Source organism: Atractosteus spatula, chromosome 1 (assembly GCF_055471065.1).
Source record: "Atractosteus spatula isolate fAtrSpa1 chromosome 1, fAtrSpa1.hap1, whole genome shotgun sequence".
Lineage (NCBI taxonomy): Eukaryota > Metazoa > Chordata > Actinopteri > Semionotiformes > Lepisosteidae > Atractosteus > Atractosteus spatula.
In genome coordinates this window covers 51,498,138-51,525,574 of record NC_142706.1, presented here as the reverse complement: position 1 = coordinate 51,525,574, position 27,437 = coordinate 51,498,138, and the positions used below count along the sequence as shown (strand labels likewise).

Here is a 27,437-nt window from a genome sequence, read left to right as displayed (position 1 = left end):
TATTATTATTAATAAATTACAAGTAAAAATTATGTAGAAGTGCATTTACAACTGAAAACAGGAGGGCCGTCTTTACACAAAGGGTTGTGGGAGTGTAGAACAAGATACACAGCCATTTTGTTTAAGTTTATGCCCTTGTTTTTTTTCATTAAATCCTTTGGTCAGTTAGTTGTTAACTTAATTTTTTGCTTTTTTTCTGTTCTAAATGTGTTATTTGATTAAATAATTTGTAGATTTAGTACTTGAAAAGCAAAAACTGGGGACATGTTTTGGCAACATTCTAAAAATAATTCTCTGTTGCACTTATTCCGTATGTAAAGGTTCACTCTGTATTATATTTCTGTTATTAGCATTTGTTAGTTTTTTATAATTATTTAACATTTTGATGAAGCCTGGTCATAGTGACAATATATTTTATATATGCTTTTTATGCACATGATATTTTTTTAATCCTTCAGTGTTTATAATTCATGAGTGTGGCAGTGCTATATATTATTAATTGACTATGCCACTGGGACCCAGATGTATGTTTAAGAAATTCCTTAAAGACTAGGTAGTGTATAGTTTATTTTAGAAACAAATTAATTTTTGAGCAGTTTAATTATGATGATAATCTTAGAACAATGTTCTCCCAACATATATACTGACAACATCATCTGTATGAATATCCATCCCTTCATTTTCTAACCACTTCATCCAAAGTATGAATATATCTTTCAGATTTACTCATACTGTATCATACAGTGTCTCTGGATGAGAAATTCTGTGTTGCTCAGTGAGTAAAGGTAATCATTTCGAGTTGAGGGTGAGCCCTATTTAAATACCATTACACCGTATATATGTATTTGAATTATGCTTTTCACCAATGTAAATGTATATTAAATATATATAAACTACAACACAGTGTGGAAACTCAGTGGGTTTGTATTGGCCAGGTAATCCTGACTTCTAAGCAGCAATCCCTGCCACTGCCAGTCTCCTGTGAGCAGTATTGTGTTCAATAAGAGCTGCATTTTTGTGTTAATTGATGTTACTTCACTTACAGGCAGTGACTGATTCCCAGTGTAAAAAAATAGTGGATAGCTTTGAAGAGTGCACAGTGCCGTATCGAAGTAAAGAGCAAAGCAGTATTCCTAGAAGCAAACAGATGGAATTGGAGTCTTCCGATAATTAACAAACAGAAAGTCCAACAGCAGCCATGACATGGTAGCATCCTGAAGTTTAGCTTGAGTTAGCAAAGGTTCAGTTTTGATCACAATACATCATTTGATGGCTGTCAGAAGCCAGTTTCAGTCAGGAAGCTTTAATAATGAAAGGGTAAGAGGAGAAAATATTTTAGATGTTTGTTGTGTTTGAATTATTTAATAAGTATGGTGCATTTTATTTTTAAAATGCAGATATTAGGACAAGATATATAAAGTAACCTTACTTTGTATGCCATAATACTGTACAGTATGTAACAGCCTGCAGTGTAAACCTTGACATTTAATTATGAAGTACAAAAGACACTTACAGAATATAGTCTTCATAGGTTAGCTTTTCAAATATCACCATTTTCTCATGAATAATTTAAAGTCGTTTAAAGTTCAGTTCAGAAAACATAGTGTTAAGGAGAAGTTAGGGCTGGGGATTTACGTATTTTGTAATTGAATTCTGCTTGTAAGATTCTATACAGTAGGGAGTTTGAAAAGGTTTTCCATTAATCATTTTTGCTTCTTTTAATATTAAATTGCTTCTTATATATTGATCCTGTGACCAAAACAAAGATCTCGGGAAGAACTAGAAAGAAGTCTTTACTGGGGGCAGGTTAGACACTATCCTCTGACACTTTATACCAGAGCTCAAAGGCTTAGATGTGAATCGTATAAAGGTTACAAGAAGCCAAAACTTTAAGAGAGGGTGGTGATCATCGTCTAGTACTTGCTAGGTTCAAGATAACTAGACATTTAATAAAAGAAATCTAACTGCTATTATAACATACTATAGGTTGGAACTTCTCTACCTTGTATTTCTTTGCTGTCTTCTTTCTGACAACCAAATCAAAATTCTGGACTTGAGTGCTGCTCCGTTAGCCATTTTAAACTATAACTTTACTTTTGTTGTGACACGTGTAGAATATACTGTACCAGTTTTATGGAATATTTGATTTTTGTACTTTTAGTTTAATCCTTAAGTTACATTTTTATATTTACATAAAATCTTCTATTTACATTTCAGGGAACTTTCACTCTCATTATAGACATGTGAAATACTGTACCTCATTGTTCTTGTTTCTTTCTGAATTGTCCCAAGAGAACAATTACCTCGCAGCTCTGTAGGGCCCTTCCGACTCTTGAAAGCAGTTCATATTTCTAATATGAATCCCTCTTCTGCAGTTGTCTGCAACAGAACATTAGTCAATGACTTGAAAAAAAATACATTTTTCGACACTCCTGCAGAGACTAATATGTACTCTGTCATTGTACTGTATACAGAGCTTATTTGAAACTGAGCTTTACACTGTCACCGAACCTTAAGCTTTCACAGGCAGCTGATGTGTTAGTATTGTTATATCTAGTCTCCCGAAAAAGAGCCTTTGGGACCTTTTAAGACTGAAGGTCTTGAAATTAAGTTCTCAGTGTTTGACATGAAGGTCAGTGTTTTGTTGTATTCTGTCTTTGAATTGGTCTTCATGGTAATGACAGGTTTTAAGTATATGTAGTTGGAATATGTCACTAAAGGCATTCTTTAAAAAGATTGTGCTCTCTTATAGTTTTATTTCATATTGTATTTAAACATTACCAGTTTTTGAAGATACTGTATTCTTTGGGAATTTGAAAGTGCCGTTATTAACACTGCAAAACATGCTTGGTTGACAGAAATGTCAGTTATGAATCAGGATTTGCTAAATTCCCACTTACATGTGTGTGTTTACGGATATGTATGAGTATTAAAGAAGGTGGGGTGTGAAAGGAAGCACTGATTTCCTTGAATGTCACAGCAAGGCAGCACTTTTTCCGGTTATACAGTACATCTGCAACTTAGAACAGATTGTAAGAAAGAACAATAAAAATGACAGTTCAGGAGAGAGCATAGCAGAGAAAGTGTCTGCCTTAGCTGCAAGTATTGTTAGTGCAAATGAAAACTACTTTCTGGGCTCTGGCATGTGACTTCCTATTTCTGTACAGAAACTTCCAAGAGACTTCCTTTGCTGCCGGATCAGAGAGTTCTCTCCACAGCTGAGCTGCAGGCTTACAGCAGAATCTACTGTTCTCTCTCCCCAGTGCCTGTGCTTTCACCTTCACTCACGTTTTCTCTGTTTTACTGAAGCTTTCCTGATACTCTGTGTCTTTCAGCATGCAGGGAGCTTGCCGCCCCAGCCAGAGAAAGGAAACCCAATGCTGTTGTGCAGATTGCTGTAACCAACACGCAAGAGCAAAGCCTGACGACTTACACCAGCACTGAAATAGTTGAGGTGAGTCTTTCTCTGTTTCATTAGTTTCTTTAAGGCCCCTGGATATTGTTGTTTTATCTTGAACCTGATTCACAGGTAATACTTAAACAACAAGTATGAGGCAAACAGCTGTTCCTTTCCCCCCTTCTAAGCATACCCAAGTGTATTAATCAGTGCCTTGCAACTTCACTCTTGTCATGATTAAACTTGTCTTGTACAAACAATTCCTTTTATGACAGTGCATACATGCTGTACAATCTCTTATGAGCACACAAAGTGAGCTCTTTTCCCTCATATTTGCAAGTATGTTTTTATTGAAAACGGGGTTAACTGTGCTATGAGCTTAAGCCCTGTGAAGTGGGATTCCACTGCTTATGAATGCTAAGGGTTTCTTTGTCTGTGATCCTAACTGAAATGGCCAGATTTGTTCTGTGTGGTCTCTTTTCTCTATTGGGTTGTTTTTGAGTTTTCCTTTGGAAACTGAAGCGCAGGAGGAAAATGTGTTCTTGTTTGCCCATTAACAAAAAGCTGGTATGTATGATTCTATTCTTATGTAATTGACAGACTTCCTTCTTAATACTGCAGAATGCTGTTTTACGGTCAATTGTATACAGAGAATATATATACAGTATCTACTAGACATACAAATCTCCTGTTTAGACAGTCCGCATTCTTTGCGCCACAGCAGATCAGTATTAGGGGATTAAAACAGTCTGTATTTACTGGAAGTGGTATTTAGTGCTAACAGTCTGTATTTTAAAAACACTGCAGAATTACATTATTTACATTATTGTTGGCTTTAAGGGAATTTCATTGGGAACCAACAATTCCTTAAGTTGTAATATTTTTTTCAAATAAGAGAACCTGTTGCTTGTATATCAGTATTAAATATAAATCGTGAAGAAAATGACATTATGATTTGTTCCTTTTACTTAATAAACCCCTCTACACTACTAATTCAGCAGCTGGATTTGAACTGTTGATTGTCTTAGCATTTATGAATACTAGAATTAATATTTATTACAAAGACTATAGGTTCAGTGCTGGCAGGTGAACTATGACTTCTCTGCATTTTCGTTTCTGCAGGAGGACTTTGAATAATTTCATTTGAATAACCTTGTTCTTTCCCTTTAAACCTTTGGTTGGTTTAAAGGTGGTAGTGACCGAAGAGGTTCAACGGGAGAAATAAGCTGAGGCCTGTAATAGGGAGGGTATGATGCAGGAAAAGGAAAAAAAATATTAATATTGGAAGGGGTCCAATGTCTGTGGGAAAATGTGAGTTGCCCTGCTCAACAAAAGTGCTTCACAATTCAACAGCAAACAGGGAAGGAGAGAAGTTTCGTCTTTGTTTGGAGGGTTTTAATCCATTTAACATACCAACCTCCTCCTTTAGTGGATCTTGTAGCAGAAAAGAGACTGTAGCCCCTCAGCATTCACAGCTGTTTCCACTGGATTAAGGAGTGAGAAGACAGGACTGTGCTGGGGTGCTGCTTTGCACTACTGACTTGCTTCTTACTGTTATGGGTTTTAGTTTTGGTTGCCTAACATGCTGGTAAGTGGAAAATATTACTCTAAAGAGTATCTAAGCTTATTTTACATTACTGCTACATTTGAAAGAGATAAAAAGGTGTTTATCTCTAAGGAATAAAACAGCAAGCTCTTCAGCTGTGGCTGTGTTACTGCTTGTTATAGCCACAACTTGGCCTCAAGGCCAACTTGCACCTTTGCCAAGACAATAAAATTAAAATGTGCCTGCAGGGAAGCATAACAATAATAATGCAACATTGTTGTATGATTCCACTAATGACTTTTTTTCACAGCATAGGGATGAAATGAGATAATTGCTTTTTGCTCTCAGAGTACATTTCTATGAATGTGAAAATAGGTTTCCGCACTGTTGTCAGTTGTTGTTATGATTTGGAAAACTGTAATTATTGCTGGACAGGATTGTTAATGGAGAATTGCCTATACTTCATTAACCACGCAAATAAATATGCATTTGTGTACATGCATGATATTTAATTATTAATAATTTTCTATTCCGTTTGTGTGTAATTATGTTACAGAAATCTGTATCACTAGACATGAAATTAGGACATTGCTCAGTCTGAAAATGAAGTGTTTGTTGATGCTGGTCATTTGTCATAATGATGTTTATAGAACCTGCTCGGTTATTTTAAAACCTTTTTTCCCTGTGATTAAATCAACACTCATTATTGTGCTTATACTCTTAAATCTCTTCCCCCCAAACCCCCTAGAGTAGAAGATGCAGACTTCACAGGAAAAGGAAGCTCCACTATAAACAAACTGGCTTTGAACATTTGCAGTATATCACAACAGGTTATTAAGTGTGCTGACAAATGAGTACAAGGCCACATGAGGGCATTTTCTACAGCCGTACAGACTCCTCGATTACCCTGGTGTGCTGAGGAAATTGTACGTTATTTATTTATGTTTTTAGGCTGATTGAATTCACACGCCCCTATAGTCATTCTACTCTTCTGGTGTGGCACTTTTACTATCAGAGACTCTTTTGACTAGACCACGAATCAGAGAAAGGGTTTCTTATCTCCAGCTGGTGTTTTAAGGACATGCCACTGTGCTAAGGCTATCTGCAGCTGTTACCTTACTCAGACAGGCCTGTTTTACTTTTGGCACACAGGGAACAAGAGACCCACTGTTTCTGACTGGTGTGACATTCCCTCCAGAATACCCCATTTGTGAGGAAACTCGGGTCAAACTAACAGTCTATGATGTGAAGGATAAATCCCAAGAAACGGTGAGTAAATGTAGCCTTTTCCACATTTTATTCTTTTTTTATTTTCAAGGTATGAATAATAAAGTTCCTGTAGCGAAGAACGTAGAAAATATTGACAAAACCTCTTAGTACTAATTAGTTGATAATATAGTACTGTATATTGTTAAGTCAGGGTTAGAGGAGTATGAGAGAGGTGCCATTAACAGGCAGGCTTTGGATTGGATTATCATTGGTACAAAGGTTGCTTGTGAGGTGTTTAAATCAATAGAACTGTGTGGCAGAAGGTTGTGTTTACAGTTTAAGGTAAAGTACTGTATATGGCAAAGTAGAGATCAGAGAAAGATCTTCTGTGAATTCTGAGCAATTTCCAGTTAGAAGCAGAGACAGAACCAGGCTCTGATGAGTTTTACAGTATGTGGTTAGATTGACAGCATTAATGAATGCAGCACACTCATTCAAATAATTGGTCTTGTTCTATACAGTACTCAGAACCTACATGGCTATACTGCATAAGAAAACATCGATGAAGCAGTATTGTAGCTTAGTTGGTATTCTTTTCTTATGTGCAGTAAGCAGTTGGTATTCTGATAAAACCTGGAAAAAAAGTTACTAAAATATTTTTGTTTACAGTTACAAACAAAACAAAGCAAACTTTGCCGATCCTGACTACTGGAATTGCACTCATAGTCTGTTCAAGACTAAATGATTCAATGTTTCAGCATGTCAGAGAAAGACATGTCTTTGAGCCTGAGATGCATTAGATTATTCTTTAGAGTGGTTCCAGAGCAGCAATAATTTTTCTACTGTATCTTGGGGACCAATATTATACACAGTTTTATAAATGAGGTCTTCATAGTAAGTTAAGCAATTTTGACATAGTATCACTTTATTTAATCAGTGCCTTTTGCTGTGTATATATTCTAACAATCTGTTTGCCTTTTTAATTGCTTCTCACAACATACATCTTGTGTCCTTTCACAGTTTTACACTTCTTAAAGATAAACTCTTAGATTTAATGGTTATGCATAAAATATATCATGTATACCATGTACTATGATGACAGAAAATGTTTTTCAAGCCATTATGCATTTTTCTCAGCTGTAACAAGGCTCTACTGCCATGGTGGTTTCATTAATGTGAAAACAGAAAGTTACTATAAATTCAGTTACTATCTTTATTACCACCGGTACTGTTACTTGTACATACTATATATCCAGATCACACCAGCAGCTGTGCAGTAAATCCCCTTCTTATATTTGTTTATCAGTAATGTTCTTTGATTCTGTGGCTTAGCAGTGCACCATGAGGGGGGAGATTTATAAATGATGTTGTTCCATATGTGTAATGGTGAATTAATAGGACTAGCTGTAAATACTGTCTGCATTTATTCATAACTCCCTGCCTCCCAGACTAACTTCTTAATCATACTGCATAAATACATTTTTAAGAAGAATATCTTAAATAACTTCCTTGATTTTAAATTGATTTTTGGACTGTTCTTGTTCTTTAAAGGATAGAAAACATGTTTGTGGTATAGATATACAGTAAGTTCCATTCACATTTTTATACTGTGAATAGTATTGCCAGCCTTTAGGTATATTTTTCAACTGTGCTCTTTCAAACACATTTCAGATTAAGTGAATTATAGCCTCTTGTATAACTGTGCAGGTTTTGTTGTCAAGTACAAGATGATTGCTTTAGCTACCCTGAGACGCAGAATCACTTGCTGTTTCTGTACATCCTTCTGTGTCAACCACATCCTCTACTGACAGTATGTTCTGTAATCCAACCACTGGAATTCACTAGTGGAAAGATTTTGTGAAACAAAAAGAAAAAAAATGCAGGATTCTTTAGCCACTCTCCTGGAAATTCCCATTTCTTGTCTAACTTGACGTGCCTGATAATACAAACAAATTAATAAAAAGTGTATAAATGTTTTTGTGAAATGCATTTTTATATAATTGCAGAGGGATCCATTCTCAATTTGAAAATCGTTGTCCAAGAAAATAACAATGTCAGAAGAATCCTATAAGAACATCTGCTTAAATTAGTTTATTGTCTTTTAAGTGTAAAAAAGATTTGAAAATCAAACACTACAGTTGTGTGTTCAATTACCACTTTGCTTATTCTCATATATAAATCCATTAAGCCTGTTTTATGTAGTCCATTTTTTCTGTTTTTGCTATTTGAATAGAAAGTAATTTTTGTTGACTCAAGTCTATTTTTGGATGAGTTCTTGACTATGGAGTCTGGACTATGTCTCCTCATAATCAGTGGAATCCTCTTGATTGATGAATCATAGTTTTGTTTAGATCCGCAAGTAATGTATGTCACGGATTTGCAGAGCAGTATGCTAAATTGTGGGAACCATTGTACCAATCAATGTTGATGTGCAAAGAGCAGTAGTGTCTAGTTGCTGCAGAACTCCAGTTGAAGTGATTAATGGCAGCCTGACTGTATTGTACATTGATTGTACATTGTACATTTGATCAAGTCTTGGCACCTCCTTTGCTGTCCTTTCTCATGTGACACCATTTCAGCACGATATTGCTCTTCCAAATTCTGCTTGTGTAACAGTGGTTTTTACAGAAAGATGAGAACGTGATTGCTATGCTGTGGGTGCCTCTACTTATCAGACTTAAGCACCACTGTCATTTGTGGAATGAACTAGGGCAACATGTGGTGTCTAGTCCTCAATGGCGGTGAACAGATGCATGCTTGCCCAGGCACTATGAGACGAATCTGCAACCTAGTGCAAAGCATTTCTCACAAGTGTACAGCTTGCCTCATTTCCAGTTAGGGCCACACGCTATTAGCCTGTAACTTTCAGAAGACCCTGTGAAATTAAAAGTGATATGTTTCTTTTGCTGGTCAACTTTTGTCATTGCCATATCTGGAAAGAAAAATCTGTATCTCCCAAAAGTGATCAGTACAGATAATACACAAGCTTTTATTACTTGTACAGTATGTCAATGAAGTTAGCCTCCATCTAAAACTGTTGGACAGTTGCCTATCATATCTAAAGGAGAAAAACAGAAACGAAAGATATTGAATATTTGTAAACTAACATTTTAGCATAATCCAGTCTGGGAAAAAAACACCGCTAAAAGGCATGTACTCTGTACGAAGGAATGAATAAAAACATGACTTTTGCAGTATCTATTGACTCAACCTTTTAATATCCCGTCACAATAAGTGATATACTGTTATTGTGTTTCGCTTCTCTTTCAATGCAGTTTTGAGCTATGTATATGGATGTAGGCACTTTCCTTAAGAAAAAAAATCAATGTGAACTGAATTAATTTTGTGGGCAGATGCTGAAATGTTCTTTTGAATTTTCTAAGATCTCTCAAAATATCTGAGTATGTTTCAGTGTCGAGTGCCATGGGCAAAGATTGCTTTATCGGTCTCCTGCTTCACTTAAGCAGAACACCAGTCTGTTGCTCAGAAAGCTTTTTGAAGAAATAATGATAACAGTTAAAAGTGTAGGAAACTCTGACGAGTGTTAAAATATTAAATATTGGTAACTTCCAGAACATACATATTGCTGTTAATTGTGTTCTTTCTTCAACCAAGAGCTATATTTGAAACATAACAGTTTTTAATATTCACATACTACAGTATATGCATGTTGACGAAATCCGAGGTATCAAGCTTCTCCTTGCACAGCTTCTCCAAACCAAAAGAGATGGCAAGAACAGTATTCGGAGCAAAACCAGATATTCTTGTGACAAACTACAAAAGCAAAAAACAACATTTTGTATTTTGATTTACAGTAGGAGGCAAAAAATTGAATTTGTATTCTTTGTAAATGGGAGTCTAAAATTTACACCTTGTGTGGCCAATTTACATTATACATTGAAAAAAGCCAGGTTTATAATAGACATGCATTGAGCCATTAAGAATATGATATTACACATTTTTTATTCCATTATACTACCAGGTATGTTGATAACAACAAAATCTCATTTCCAATGGCAGCCTGGAGATCCATTTCTAATTCAGAGCAGTTACAGGAGCAATTTAAGTGAAGTACCTCACAAAAGGGTACGACAACAACATCCAAGGGATTTCAACCCATAACCCTGAAATCCAGAGATGAGATCCCTAACCACTCCTCCACACCTCTGCCTAATCATTTTAGTGAGACAAATTAGGCCATCGTTAGACAGTCTACTGCTGATGTGTACTGTAGTTGCCATAGTAATCCTGCTCAGTACAAGACGAACAATAGGTTCAGACATCTGGTGTACTGTATGTACGTGGCCTTCCCTTTGGCAGCAATGCTGACCACACACCACATTTAGGACATTCTAGAAAGATCTCTTCCAGGTCCTCTTGGTCGGTCAAGCTCGCCTTTTTAGAGTATTAAGCCCTTGTTCCTGCATGCCCTGTTACTTTCTAATGGTGGACCAACTCACTGTTTACTGTATGTCATGTGAAAACTTGTACAGTAACTCTGTTAACTCTTTGAAATCGAGAGTGCCACTGACAGTGATTCCTGCCTTACCTTTGTCACAAGGGAATCAAATTCAGTGGTATCATTACTTTGTTCTGTTGGGTTTCAGAGTGCAATTTCATGTCTTCTTCTTTCTGCATGCAACATGGACCAAATCTAAGCAGGCAGAAACACACAAGAACGCAAACAAGCAGTAATAAGATTTCATTTTTGCTGATGCTTCTAAATGAAACACTGTTTCCAAAAATGAGAACTAAAATGAGACTAGCTTCTTTATTTCCAGTGCAGTTAGAATAGGTTTTAGGAAACCATAATGGAAAAAGAAATGTGGAATCTGCAATGCTTATCAGAACCTTGGAAGCATAAAAAAAAACCTTAGTATTAACTCTAAACTGTGCTGTGAGCCAATGCAAAGGTTGAATCACAGGTGTAACATTTGCAAATTGCTGCTGTGGAAAAGTGTCCTTATTACTGCAGTATAAACAAGTTGAAACCTGAACTTCAAAAAGATAAGCAAATGGAGTATTAACAAAAAGTCTTGCCTGATGGTTATAAACATGCATGAACATCTCACATAAAGGTTTTAATTCAGATTTGGCAATATTCCTCTAATGATAATTTGAGTTTTTACAATACTGTTTGTGACCTCCCCCTTCAATATGATTTAAATATAATACTTTTTTCAATTGCAGGTCTCCTGCTGTAAGTCTACTTTACACATTCTGTAGCTTCATTTCTAACGATCACTGTATAGTGTAGTTGTCTAAAGCAGGCTTCACAACTCTTCCACTAAATTGTCCACAATATTCTCCCTTGTGTGTTTTAGAACAAAATTTTATAATTATGAAATGTACAATGTCAGAATTAACCATGGAACAGGTAAAACCCATCCTAAAAAAACGGACAGGGCAAAATCTCAAACTCCTTACTGTGAAGCAAAGCCATTAATGCTGCAAAAGCATAAAAGTTCAAGACGTATTTGAGGCGAAGCAAAAATTCAATTGTAAACAAAAATGGTAGAGGACAAGGGAATGTAGAAATTCAATAAGTGTGCTAGAAAGTTTGATTAATGTAAATCTGGTTAAAGTATTTTAAGGGATGAAAGCAGGGACTGTAATTAATTTAGTGAAGGATCAGACTGCTATTTTTGCTGACAGACTGTTACATCTACAGTATATACAGTATTTAACGAAGGCGGAGTATTAATGGAAGACTTAATGTTGCCGTTAAGAAATTTTCGTTTCATAGGTCTCTGTGAAGAAGATAACCTTTCCTGTTGGTTTATCCCTTTAAATGTAGTATACTACAGGACTAGCTTTAGAAGAATTTTACAAGAGGAAAACGGGGTACTTTGAAATGGAGATGTGTCAAACTGAGTAACGAAATTAAGCACTAATGCCTTTGTTTAAAGTTGTTTGACCTCCTGTAAACATGCCGCTTAAAACATTTAACTTCATTTTGCTTAATATCTAATTACAAAAAAATGTAATACGGTTCAAAACACTAGTACGTTGATCGCAGTGTAGTAATTCCGTAATTATACACTTATGGTGTTACTGTATATTAAAACTTTAAAATACACGGATTAACATGTAATTCGGATGTCTGATATTGCAACTGGATGTATGTAATTATTACCAAAGCAGTGTGTAATACTGAACTCTAAGTTTAGATGTGTACATACACTTTAAAATATTGCTGGTAATGCAGTGTAGTTACATTTTTAAATACGGTACATGTAATTACATATACTCCTATGACTGAACCAGTATATACAGTAAATGGACATACAGTATCACAGTATGCCATTCTGTTTTTGTAACTCTTGTATCTCAGGTAGTAATCATATAATGCAGTGACAATATTGTTATGGATTACTGTATATGTCAATGCAATAATGTGAATTTTCTTGCGTGGTGTTGAGTGCGGCGAGTTTTATTTTCCGCGACCCTCAGTTTGGAGTATCCTCGAGTTTGAGAAGTATCCGTGAACTGCTCGAGCCGTTTCTGTAATTTCTGTCACATTATTAAATTGTTCTGCGCATATTAGTGTGCATTATTTCATTGTTCTTTGATGGTTTTTAGTACTAAATAAATTAAAATGACTCCTAAGTGTATGAGGAAGGACAGAGAGTCCGGTGTTGCAAAGGAATCTAGATCCGTGATGAGCTTAGAAGAAAGAATTAAAGTGCTTTATACAGTACGTTGCGTGAAGGACAAAGTAATAGTGCTGTTGGTTGTTTGTTTGATGTAAATGAATCTAATATTCGTACAACAAAGAAAAGTGAGGAATCGAGTGTGAGTTCGAGAAGCAGGATAGCAACGTCGTTTAAGGTCTTGTACGGTACAGTACGTGCCACGTGACCCGATCTACACAAGCTATAAAGGTAAGAATCATATAAAAAAATGCATTTAAAAACTATCCATACAATATTATTTCCAAAATATATTATGTTTCATTTTACTCTGAAAGTATTTTGCCTTATTATAGGTAAAAAAAAATGTTTGAGAGCTTTCAATAGGATAAATCGTAACTTTAATTCCCCTAACCTGATCTTTCCCCATTAGGTCTGAACGAGGGGTTTCAGGAACATAACCCTCACAGTTGGCAAGGAATTACGTTACAAGTATTTTAAAGTGTCAATACTGCAAAATTACTAATCAATTACAGTGTAAATATACTCTAATTAATGAAGCTGTATTTTAAAGTGTTTCCAAAAATGGATGGTGCTGGAACCCATAAGTGAGGACATGGTTATGAGAGAGTTGGCAGCCTGTCAGGCCCACCCACATGTCCTCAACCTGCTGCTATACTTTCTATTGAAGAGCCGTGGATACTGTAATGGACAAATTACAGCCCATTAATGTAAAAACCAATATATACTGTTGTAAAAGAATCATTGAGGTACAGTATAGTAATCTTTATAATACCCACCATGCAGGAGGGAATTTTATTCTTGTCTTAATTACATATAAAAATGTTGTTTGTGTATTTATTGTATTTCAGTTGTAAAATTAAATCTTTGCCTATTAAATTACTGCTCTCATTAAACGTTTTTGGCAACTAAACCAATTTTTACTGTCCACAAAAGAGCCTTTGACAGTAATTAGAATATTACCCTTAGAAATCTCTTAATTCAAAATGTGATTTAAGATAAAAAGAAGGCACAATTTCAGAAATATAAAAATAACCTGGATCTACTGCAAATATTATATTGTTAAGTTGTTACTTATTATAATTTATATAATAATGTTCTTGCTGTCTGTTTCATAGGGCTTGACTTGGCAGTTAATTTAGTTAATTAGTTTAGCTAATAAAATGTAGTTATTCTTATACTGAGGCAGTCTTTCACAGCCTCCTTTGCCTTGGAACTGCATCATGCAGTTTAACCTCAAGTTGCAATGTATAGAGTATTTTTTCTTTGTTCTGAATTTTGGAAAAAAAATATTTTTAAGTTATTTTTAAGTAAATTATTTTTAAGTGGATATTCTAAAAACCCTGCTGTAATATAGTGCATCTGTCAGTTTCGCTGCAGATATTCTTGATAACTTGTGTATGTTATATTGCCTGTGTGTATGGCTGTAATTGTAAATTAAATTTCTTTTTCATTGGTTTCCACCAGTACTCTTACGTGGCATCTTTGTAGATTGGAGTTCGAATGGCTAATGAACCTGAAGTTGATTGAACCAGACATGTAGTGCTGACTGATGCTAATGAAGTCAATCAGATTCCACTCTTTGGACATGGAGTGCTGCCAGGTGCCCTAATGCATAGCAAGATGTCAGTATACTAAAACAGAGTGCTTGTGATCACTGGGCCATGTCAGGCATGTAAGCCACAGAGCAGTGTGCTCGGCCATGTCTTGAGATGCAGGCATGAGGTGTTAGTTGTTGTTCGTAGAAGATGATCTTCCCTTTTTCCTTTTGAAGTTCAGTTCATTGGCCCTGGTAATGTGTGAGGTGGCGGCACATTCTGGTAGTTTATAAGGCAGGTGCTATTCCTACATATTTTGGTTAATCTATAGGTTTTCTAAAACGGACCTACGGTACATAATTCTGCCATGTTCTGGGACACAGCACTTACCACCATTAGCGATGTTGGTGTTGAGATCTTAAGAGTTCTTTTGTCACCAGTATGGATTGCACATTGGGGGTTTATTAATTTTCTTGCTTCACAGAGAGTTGTTATGCAGTTGTTATCCTGTCATCCAGGGATAACGTGGAATAGATTATGGAATAGATTGTGTCAGAGGTGTTGGGCACTTAAAGGCTTTACTTACTGTATAGCTCACATGGTGAGATTAAAATGAACACTGAACACTGCATTAGCTTTTCCTCTTGCTTCAACAGTAGTATGTAGTGGTTAAAGAGAACTTACATAGACAGCGTGCTTCCTCTGACGATTTAGCAGACAAACCAGTTTCAATGCTTCAGTTCCTATACACTGGATTGCCTTTTAAATTACTCCGGAGTAAAATCATGAGATATACAGTATAGTATGAAGTATCTTTGGGCAAATGTAGAAGACAGCAATAGTGTATGTAGGTGAGCATGCTGAATGCTTAAGACTGGCCCAGGATTGCTTTCTTTTGAGACTACAGATTGTCCTCTCCAGCCCCATAGTGGCAAATCAAACACCTCCTGTCACAGACATCCATTTTCTTGTCTCTGTCTAATGCAAAAATGACTGTGATTTCATACACAGTGAAAATTGTATTACAAATGTGTACATTATTCCAGCCTAACAGCACACAATGTTTGAGTTTTTCTGCTTTTGTGTCTTTGTTCACTTTTATCTCTCAAGGTTTTTTATACAATGACACTAATAACCTCTCCTGACTAGCTTTGCAATCTAGATAAGCAGAATTTTCTCTATAGCTTCTAGCTACTGTGTAAGCTGTACTATCTTTAAGTGGGCCAGATGTACAAAACTAGATGTTTTAGGCTCATTAGTGTGCCTTGAAGGACTTTTTACCACAGATTTGTATACAATTTGGCTTCTCAAACTACATTAGAGAAAAATGGAAAATTGATTCATCCTGTCAAGTTAAAGTAGTTTAAACTTTTATTATGGAGTGCACAGGGGGAGGGGAAGTGAGTAGGGTCTTTTTCATGTGAACAGCTGTTGTCAAAAAGACCATCTGTACCGAGCTGAGATTCAAAAATGTCTGCAAATTTGTTTGCACAGAAATCATGCTTCAGTTTGCCGCATGCCTGTTGTGGGGACCTGTCATCTACGTGCTGAACATCTGTCAGGTTATGAAAGACCTGTTTGTATTGTCTTTGCTGGAATCCTGTTGTTGTACATCTGATTATATGTGGTATGCACTGCTTCTATAGTATAACGTTTGCATTCAGCCCAGTCTAAATGAGCAGTAATAATAGTTTCCCTTTCACTTAATACCCCTTGACCTCAGAAGTGTTCTGAGTTTACTTAAATCTGCATTTTCCTGCCTGTGATGGCCATTGAAAGATTTAATCTGGTTGTAAGTCTAATGATTTCTGAGCTGTTTAACTTGGAAATTTAACAGTGAGTGTGGCTGACTGATAAACATTTTCCCCTTGAAACATTAGTCTCACAGTCTAGAACTGATGGAGTTATTAAACATTTTATTGTTGTATTTTATTTGCTTTGTAATAGGACCTTCCTGCTAAATTGCCTCTGGGCCTTGGAACTTCTCACCTTTAAGAAAAAATTATCCTTTGACCATGGTTTTATGGTTCCTGTAAGATACTAAGGCAGGACTACTCATTAATTATTTAAATAATAATCAGCAGGATCTATATATCAATTAAGGAGATGTTTGGATGAAACTTCTGGGCTGGAGCAGGTTGAAAGTGCTAAAATATGAATAGCGCTACAGAGTTTAGTTTTTTCCCCTGATATTTTCTACAAGGGACTGTTGTTAATTCATTATTTATTGTTATCTGTGTACTAGTTGTACCAATATGAGTTGCACATTACCATTCAGCTTTCTGTGTACCTTTCAGTTAAATCAGAGGTTAGTTTTTAGTTGGGCCTTGGAAAACAAAATTGAGCCTTCAATCCAGTTACAGATGCAGCCATTCAAAATGCGTGCGTTATTTTGCGGCATACCCCGGTGGGCGTGGCGCGGCATCTCGCAGTGTCACGCAGTGTGACGTGTTAATCGCGCGTCATTTGACGCTCTGCCGGAAACTATCCGGCGTCACCTTGTAAAACCGCCAGGGGGAGCTTAACCTCTCATGTACAGCATTTGAGCCTTTAATTTTGAACAGTGTATTACAGCATGTTAATCTTCAGTCATTAAAATGTTGGTATATTTTATGAAAGCAAGATTGCTCAGTTGGACAAAAGTACACAACCTACCTTTATCAGAAATATTTATGCATCAAAGCCTTTACCGGAGATATTACTAATAGTATTAATAATGGATGACTTTGGACAAGCTGTATACTCAAAGTATAATTTCTTTAGCACATTTGTACAAGCACTTGGAATCTGTCCAAGCCATACTTTGTCAGGCATTTTGTTTTACTTCAACGGGCATAAAAACTTCCTTGCTTTTAACAGGGCGTTTCATAATTTCTAACTACGAAAATGATTTAAAATGCGACACCTATCATTCAACTAGAGCTTAAAATATCACAAGGAAAAATACACACCGGTATTCCATTTCTCCCTAAACATTGTAAGCTTCGAAGTCTTTAACTAACGTGATACCGGAGTCAACAAGCATACTTTTAGAATTTGATTAAAAGGGAATATAATATGGAATCGCGTATCTCAAGAATTTAATAACGGTATGATTATATCCATGTACTGCGGCAGGGCTGTGTAGGGCTGTTTCGCCTGCCTGCTCATGCGAGCTGACTGTAGCCGACTGGTCTAGGTGCGTGCCTGCCAACGGGCAGGGTGTGTGCTCGAATCCAGCTGGTGCTGAACCTTCCAGTTTTATTTATTTATTTTTTAATCGCGTAACATATTACCGTATGCAAACTGTACTGTATACAGTATGTATATGTATATTTAATGTCTTAATTGTGCCCGTTTAATTGAATTTTAAAAAATTATTTAACACGAACATTAAGCTGTTTACATCTTCCGCCTGAGAACAGTCACCCGTTGCTACCCAACGCAGAATGGTGATTGGCTGACACCATCTGACACCCCTCTGATTGGAGAAAAAAGACGTGCTAGTTTGCTATACATACTGTAACAGGAAGAGGATTTCTTTCTATTCAAAACGTGTACTTTAAAAGTTTAAGAAGTAAAAACCTTACAGCGTACACAGATTTCTAAACTGATCAGGATCGTTATCTTTGTCTTATGCATAACAATATTCACCGCTCTGTGCAGCAAATTAATAATAAACTTTATTTTATATAGCGTTTTAAACGAATAAGTAATTAGATTGCTCATAAACCTAATCACTTGCTTTTTCTTTTTATTTAGGCTCAGATTTCAACTATAGATCGTATTATTAATACCCTTGGTGATACCCCTTGGTGTTTCTCTCGCTCTCTCTCGGGTCACCTGATCATTAGCTCGAAAGATTTGAGTGCTTTGTGTATATTCTAATGGTAGTGGGGGCAGGGTGTGTGGGAACAGGTTTGGTTGAAATTGCATTGGAGATCTATGTTCTTCACACCTGAAACATTTTCTCTGAAAGCATTTTCTTCGCTGTTTAACCGATCTTGTTACAGCATGTTACAGTTTACTATTATTAACCATATTAATTTTAAGTGCTTAATGTAAAATCTTGTAAAAATATATTTTCATTGTTCAAATATACATTAAGTCTGACTATCATATAATAAGTTAAATACAAAACTAAAGAAAAAATAGGGTTAAATATAATTCAAAATATTTTGCTAACAATGTTAACTGTTTATGAATAATAAAATGTATTAGCTAAGGCGTAGGATGGCACAGTTGTTAGTATGTTTTTTGTTTTGTTTCTTTTTCATAAATACAACAGTAGTACCTGATGTCTCAGTGGCTTTCAAAATTAAATTATGCATGCAAACCTGTGAACTAGAAAGATAACTAAGATATCCATCCATTTATAATGGTGGCAAAGTGGTTAGCATTGCTATCTTGCAGCACTGGGGTCCTAGGTTCAATTCCTGCCATCCTGTGTGTGTGGGGTTTACATGTTCTCTCTGGGTTACATGGTTTTTCTCCATATGTGTGATATGACTCCCTCTCACACTCCAAAACATACTGGTAAGTTAATTAGTTTATGGGAAACCTGGCCCTGGTCTGTGTGTGTTTGTGTCTGTCTGTCCTGTGATGGACTGGCGCTATGTCCAGGGTGTATTCTGCCTTGTGTCCGTTGCTTACTGGGATAGGCTCCAAATCCTCTGTACTGGATAAAGAGATTAGAAATGGAAGTAAAGGCACTGTGTGGATGGAACTATACACAGTGTTAGAAACCCACTATGAAATGGCAGCATCTCACTGAGAATAAAATATTTTTTACTGCTGGCTTAAGGAAACAGCCTTTCCACCTCTCTTGCACATCAGTATCCATACCTAGTTATTTAAACAAATTGCCTCTAATTATAAACATCTTAATATGCTGGCTCTGTGGATCCGCATCAGCTATGTTTGCCCATTCCTTCAATTCATGTGCATCCAACACACAGTTCAATGCCAGCAACTACACATAATCTAAAATACAATCCTTATTTCAGTATCTATGTAAACATATAGTCTGTTAACTTCATCATCTTCATCAAAAGTATGCCTAACCCCATTAGGAAGTGTTCTTGTTATAAGTGTATTCCTCAGCTTTCCCCAAACTATCTTCTTCTTGCCAACATCTCTAGTCTTTTATCCTGCAATAACTCAGCCAACACTTAAATCTCCAAAAGCTGCTTGTGTTAATTTCTTTAAATCACAAATATCATGTGTAAATACTGGCCATGTAATACTCTGCATTGTGGAATAATAGTTTATTTTAAAGGGAACTAGAGAAACTAAGAACTAGAGAAATCAAGAAAGGCTTTTTTTCTAGAATTAATAAATGCACATCCTGTTCACTGGGGAAATTAAATCCACACTGAGCAATCTTCAATATGTTCAGAATATGACAGCAAGAATCCTATCAGGGATGCATTACACCTGTTTTCAAGTCCTTGCACTGGTTACCTATCAGATTTCGAGTCAACTTCAAAATCCTTATCCTCCTTATATACTGTCCTACAACTGGTATTATTGTTCTCCGAATTATTGTACTTGACATGACTTCATTCAGCCTTTCCTGAACGTCTATGACAGGCAGAGTGAGTGCTGTTTCTGGTGCGATCTTTTACAGCTGACATTTCACTGTTTTAAACGAACAAGAAATTAGATTGCTCATAAATCACTTATTCTATATAAACACAGCGTAATTGCCCTCCGAAAATCTTCTTTTTCTTGTTCGTTTTAGAGACCTTGATCGAAACTGATTTTAGATGTCAGAAAGAATTTATTTTCTCTGTATTTCCTACATTGCTTTGTCAAGATTTTAACTTTATATCTAACTTTATATCTAGGCTCAGATTTCAACTATAAATCGTACAGTAATTAATAGCAGTAAATACTGATGTTTATACATAAAAAAGTCATGCCTTGGAGTCATGCAAAAAGTCATGCCTCAAGAGCACAGCAAAGAGTGTATTAAAAGACACTTGTATTTATCAACGCTTTCTTTTCCGTATACCAGATTTTATGGAACCACTTCAGAGGGGTGTCAGCCAGTCAGATTCCAGGATTCGGCACTTTAAAGGAAAAATACACACCGGTATTCCATTTCTCCCTAACGATTTTAAGCATCGAAGTATTTAACTAGCATGTGAAATAGCGTGTGAAAAAGTGGTAGTTTTAAGCTTTTCTGCTAATATAATATGGAATCGATATTGATTTAAATCGTGTTCTGATTTAAATCGCAAACGCGTGTTTAATTATATGTGTTTTTTAATCATAATCAGGCTAATGCAACATAAATTGATACAGTATCTTTGTCTTCTAAGCATCTTAATAAACTTTCAGCATAGCTTTCTACCCGTCAAGATTTATATTTCTTGGGATTTTGGGATCAAACGTGGAAGGATTAGATTATAATCGTTTTTATTTGTCAAATACGTGATTGTATTTCTGAATGTTATGTGACACCTACAGTAGTTCACTGCTTTAAATACATCGAATTAAGAAAGTTATGTGTAGCACTTTAGATCTTTTTTCTGAACCAGGGAAAATCTGATCATGTTTCTCTATAACAATAATAAAAAAAACTTTATTTTACATATCGCCTTTAAAAGTGGCATCTCAAAGCAATACAGTAGATCGAAAAACAGTTAAAAGGGACCAGATTAAATACCAGACAATCGCAAACGCATTTTCAATAAAATTATTTTATTCATTCAGCAGTTTGTGAGAGGAACATCCAGCAGGGAGAGACACACACACCGGTTTTCATTGACAAAATTGGTTTTTTTCAATTCCTTTTGTCTAACAGGAATGTTTTGTTTGTGGACAAACTGTTAGACAAGAGGAAAAGACCGCCTCCTCCTACGAAGCATTAATCGCGTATCTAAGGAAAATTGCAGTATACCTTTGTTCATGCACATCATTATACAGTACAGTATCTCAATTTGTATTTCGATAAAAAAAATCGTTTGCCCAGCCACTACTGTTGTTATTGTTTTTATCCTGTAAAGCGTTTTCTTTTTCTGCGTTTTCCATTTCCTTTTTCTGATCACTCGCTTTCTGGATACACATCTCACCTGTCCTGTTCTTTGTTTTCCTGGTTTGCTGATTATGCCTGCTGCGGTCCACTCCTACCCTCACACCTAAAGAATACTATTTTAAATTTCTTGGCGCAGTTCATTAACCCTTGTATGTGCTGTCCGCGCCCAAAATGCAATTAAAAAAAAGTAAAAAACCGCGCTCAAAATGCAATTTAGAGCTTAATAAGATACACTCCACAGGCAAAATTAAAGACAAAATTAAAGACGATTAAAATCTGTAATCTTTCCACTTGTACTGTGAGTCATCGGACAGTTTCTGCTTTGTGTAAGGATGGTGAGAAAGCTGTGTTCAATGTATTTAAGGGACTCAGAAGTAAAAGAAGATGCTTCATATTGCGTGACTAATTTTAAAAACCAAGTTATAAATGCAGACGCTCCCTCGGTGCCGCGCCGGGTGTAAATATCAAAGTATACATTCCCAACAAGAATTGTACCCATCTGTCATGCAAATAAAACACCTTGAATTGAATTGAGGGAGAGATGGGGGTAGTGGGACAGAGATACTGTAGACAGACTCAAGGCAAATAAGATACTTATGGGTACGCAGACATTCACGACAGCAACATACGAAACGTTTGCACGTACTGTATAGTTAAGTTATTACTTGGTTTTCAAAGTGCAACGAAATACAATATTGTTGTTGCTGCTGTTCTGGTTGTTTTTATCCCGTAAAGCGTTTTGAGAAGCCACCTTTAAAGGCGATATATACTGTAAAACCACTGATTCTTATGGAATGTGTTCCGCGGGAGATTCAAATTTTTATTTATTTATTTTTTAATCGCGTATCTTAGGAAATCTCAGTATAACTTTGTTCATGAACAGTGGCATGTTACATTATCATTCGTTTTTTTAACAAGGCTCGCCAGCTAATGTGAATCGAAACCTGTCTTGCTAGCTTTTAAAGTCGTGCATGTGTAAACTGTACTAGAGGGCATGCAAGTTACTCTGCCCCTTTCAGCGGCAGGGAGTCCCTCTGCTGCAACACACAGCAGACAGAACGGGAGACTATTGCCTTTCATATCTGACACCAGTGAAGTAAAAGGGGTGTCTAAAGGGGTGATTTTAGACCACATTTTAGTTACTTTATTTTGTTTACTTTTAACATTTCTGTAATTTACAGTAGATGTCACAATAGAAGCCCGAAGCCTATTATACTCAGTCTAGCCTTGGATCCTCTGAGTCCCTTGACTCAGTTATTGCATATTAATTTCTTGAGATACGCGATTCCATATTATATTCCCTTTTAATCAAATTCTAAAAGTATGCTTGTTGACTCCGGTATCGCGTTACTTAAAGACTTCGATGCTTAAAATGTTTAGGGAGAAATGGAATACTGGTGTGTATGTTTTCTTTAAAGTACCGAGACCAGCCATATACTGAACGTTTAAGTTCCAAAATTAATATCGTTTATGGACTTCACACGCGTTGCAGTATGCTCCTATTCTTTTTATGCTCAGGCACTAAAATCTCCCTTCTGCTTTGTGTAAGGATGGTATCAAGAGCAATCTTAAGTGGTGAGAAAGCTGTGTTCAATGTATTTAAGGGACTCAAAAGTAAAAGAAGATGCTTCATATTGCTTGACTAATTTTAAAAACCAAGTTATAAATGCAGACGCTCCCTCGGTGCGCTGCTCTGGTGCGCCGGCTGTTACACAGTGCCTGTCTGCCGTAAGCGTTACAATATACATACCCAACACTGCTTGTACCCATCTGTCATGCAAATAAAACACCTTGAATTGAATTGAATTGAGGGGAGAGGGGGGGAATACTAAAGCCAATACTGGCTCAATACCCTCAATGGGCTTTGACGTGCTAATGCGTTGGTTTAACAGTCCGGGTGTGGCAGGCTTCCAATGTCAACTCGACTCGATTGGAAGACAATGAACGTATTTTAGCCCTAAATGAATTAATAGCAAACATGGTTTACATAAAATACATTTTTCCAAGAAAGTTTATAATAATACGATCTATAGTTGAAATCTGAGCCTACTTTAAAAATAAAGGAAAAGCATTTTCAGAGAGTAATCATGCTGTGTTTATGTAGAAAAAGCGATTAGGTTTACGAGCAATCTAATTACCTATTCGCTTAAAACGCTATTAAAAATTTACTCTGTTGCACACACACACACAATAGAAGCAGGCACCGCTGTCAGAAGGGAAGATATGTTCAAAATATCGCAAATATCGATCATGTTGCGATATTTTGAAATATAAAAGTCAATTGATTGTCCATAATATCGCTATTCTATTTTTTCGAAGAAATGTTTCTTAAAAGAAAAGACCAGCACCAGCTGGATTCGAAAACACAACCTGTCAGCTGGTAGTCACGTCTACAAGACAGCTCACATGAACAGGCAGGCGAAACAGCCCTACACAGCCCTGTCGCAGCACACGAATACCATTATTAAATTCTTTAGATACGCGATTCCATATTATATTCCCTTTTAATCAAATTCTAAAAGTATGCTTGTTGACTCCGGTATCGCGTTAGTTAAAGACTTCGAAGCTTAAAATGTTTAGGGAGAAATGGAATACTGGTGTGTATTTTTTTCTTTAAAGTACCAAGACCAGCTATACACTGTATGTTTATGTTCCAAAATTAATATCGTTTATGACCTTCACACGCGTTACAGTATGCTCCTATTCTTTTTATGCTCAGCTACTAAGATTTCCCTTCAGTGGTAAAATTCAATACCTACAACGGGCACAGCAAAGACGTTTACTGTCTTTCTACGACAGACCAACGGACCACGAGTGCCCCTGTCGGTCAACCAATCACGTACTGCGGTGCCCCGCGTCATCTTGCGTCATACTGAGCGACGTCACCTGCGGTACGTGTCTGTAACGCGCACTTTGAATGGCTGCATCTGTAAGCCACATACTGTACAGTGCCTTCTAGATTTATGCCCACCCCCTGTGTTTTCAGGATGTAAAATATGGCTTTGTTCTATTTGATGCTATTACCATTACCCTATGTATTTTCTAAAGATACCTTATCTAGTCCATAACCCATTTTGTTATATGATTATTTTCTTTTTGTTCCATTGAGTGTATGAATAAATCTGTAGGTACCGAATATTAAACCACTTCAATTTGAGTGAGAGGGACAAATAGGCAGAGACTTAGATGTACAGATATCATAAGTCTATTACAAGCGAAAAAAGCGACTGTGCAATTAAGAAGACCAACTCAGTATATCAGGGGTTTTTAATCATCGTGCTCTCTTTTTCTGGAACTAAAAGAAATAAGATTGCTGTGAACGAGCTCCACCTTGCTGAATTCTTCAGGCTGACTTTATGAGCGCGGAAACAGGTATATTGAGAGCTGCAAATTCTGGCAGTAAATTAGGAAGAAAGGGCTATGTTTTCCATATACCAGGGAATCTTTATTTCTGTTTAGTAATTGCCAGACAGAACTTGTATCTCTGGGATGCTTTATCAGTTTTATCAAAGCAGTTCTCCCAGTTTACCATTAATTGTAGAAACCACACTGTCCTATAGAAGGTCTGTGTTTTGGAGAGACCATACTTGGAGTACTTGTAAATATTTGGTCAAAAATAGTTACCGTGTCTTGTATTATGTGTTTATTTTGTACACATTATAAATAAAACGTGTTTAGCTTATTTTTATTATTTTGCTGTTAAACTGTGCCAGAAACCAAGAAACCATGTGAACACCTTTGGAAGTGTTCCTGACTGGTGAAATATTTTGTTATCATTAATTATTAGTTATTTATACTGGTGTCAGAATTAAAATTATCCACTCTTTATTTGGAGTTTGAGCTATACCTAATCCTAGCTCTAAATTTAAATGTATTGGTATTCTGTTATATCAAAGATAGACATTATATTTGTGATAGCTAACCCCTTTTCTTGCCTTTCAGTCAGAATAACAAATCCAGCATCTATGAAAATCCTATCCCCTGTTTTAATTTTACAGGTGCCTTTGAAGTATTGCCTTTGTTGTGTTTTCTACTTACAGCAGTTTCCATGTTATTTTATTTCTTTCTTGCATCTTTATTTCTCATAATTCAAACAATCTTCTCTGGTGGAAGTTGGCTTCTAATAATATTTTTTAAGAACAGATGTGAGTAAAACAGATCCTAAAAAATATTTACTTGGTCTGATAGATGTAACTGCACAAGTAAGAGCTTCACCCACAGGCTTCCATTATGAAAAAAAAAAACAAGTTTCTATAGAAATGTCACAATTTGGAAATGCCCCCCATTGGCCAGCTACAGGTTATTTATGTAAGGGTTCAAAGATTGTGTATTCTTTTCCAGATTTGTGTAAACAGACACTAGTTATTTCTGGATAATCAGGGTTTACTCCCGGGATTGATTAACATCAAATATCATGTCATTTGTGCATTACTAACGGTGGAGTGCACTGCATCGAGTATGTACAAAAGCTTAACATACAGTAGCTTAGTTTTAAAAGTGTATTTTAAATCATGGGTTTCAACAAGAGAACTTTAAAGGTTTAGAATAAATTGGGATGGAGCAGATTAACATGCAGTGTTTGGACTGCAGAGTGTTTTTTCCAGCAACATTATGCAATGCATAATTAGCTTTTGAAATATGTAATAAGGAATATCTTGATTTAAGACATGGTTATTTTGAAGAAGCTGAATACTTTTGTGTAAAATTCACCCTTTTCCGTTTGATTAGGTAGGATTTATGTTTTATCAATGACTTTAGAATTGATTGAAATTCAAAGAATCCATTGGTGGATTTAGGGAATTAATTGATTCATTTAAATGTCAGCTCTCTCTCTTTGTTCTTTTTACATGAAGGCACAAAGTTGAAGGAAGAGTAGTAGAGTAGAGGAGTTTTTTCCCATATGTACTTTGTACATTGGAATTATGTGATGATGTATATTGGTGTGATGAGTTTCCTGTCATTAAATCAGGTGTGATGTCTTTTTCAATAATGAAAGAGTGGAAAGCCTGTAGGAGTAAGAAAGAAGCGAGGATGGGTTTATATGTGGTTAAACGGTATTTTTGAGAAAGCAGGATGTTGTGCCTTAGGCTGTGCCATATAACTTTGTTGGGTACTAAGTATAACTTATTTTGATGGGAAAAACATGTTGTACTGACAGTTGTGCACTTCATGCCATATCAGATGAAATATCGTTCTAAAATCCAAATGAATGACCACATGACCTTATGTGACACTTGGACTAACACTTCCACCTTTCTTTAAGTGAATGCCTTTATGAGTGTTTTTCATTTCAATCACAGATGTTGCCTTTCAAGCAAGCGAAAAAACAACCATTCGCCCCCTGGTTTATACAGGGCAACAGAGACCTGACTTACAAGATGAATTTTTGACTCATCACATGGGCTATAGATTATACTGTAAATCCTAATTGGTGAAATGGTTTATTTAGACAACATTAGCACTGCGGACACTGCAGTCATCATAACTGAAATATAGTTTGCAGAAATTTTATAGTGTGGTACTATGAAAACAAAGAACTTCTGTAATTCAAATGTCAAACAATTGGTAAGTTTGGGCTCTTGTCATCATAGTTAAATTCTTTATATGCATATACAGTATGTTATCCAGTTTGGCTAGGAATTTAATATTCTGTTTTTAATAAATGTAATTTAATAATAAACCAGCAGCCATATCACCCTGCAACTCACAACTGGTAACCCACTGAAGCTAAGCAGGTCTAAGCCTGGTCAGTACCTGGATGGGAGACCTCCTACGAAAAAACTAAGGTTGCTGCTGGAAGAGGTGTTAGTGGGGCCAGTAGGGGGGCACTTACCCTCCAGTCTGTGTGGGTCCTAATGCCCTAGTATACCGACGGGGACAATATACCGTAAAAAGGCATTGTCCTTCAGATGAGCCATAAAACCGAGGTCTTGACTATCTGTGGTCATTAACAGTCCCAGGGAGTCTCTTGAAAAGAGTAGGGGTGTAACCCCAGCATCCTGGCCAGATTTCCCATTGGCTTTTACCAATCATGGCCTTCTAATAATCCCCATCTATGAATTGGCTTCATCAC

At 36.3% G+C, this 27,437-nt stretch overlaps 1 protein-coding gene across 1 annotated transcript in view; it reads left to right on the top strand.

Moving 5' to 3' along the window:
- Window positions 1-27,437, top strand: part of inpp4b (inositol polyphosphate-4-phosphatase type II B) — a 407,152-nt gene that overhangs the window by 229,039 nt on the left and 150,676 nt on the right. The window contains exons 7-8 of the mRNA XM_088920878.1: window positions 3,336-3,454; window positions 6,096-6,212. Of these exons, the coding sequence (XP_088777004.1) occupies window positions 3,336-3,454; window positions 6,096-6,212 (236 nt within the window). The remainder of the gene's footprint in view (window positions 1-3,335; window positions 3,455-6,095; window positions 6,213-27,437) is intronic.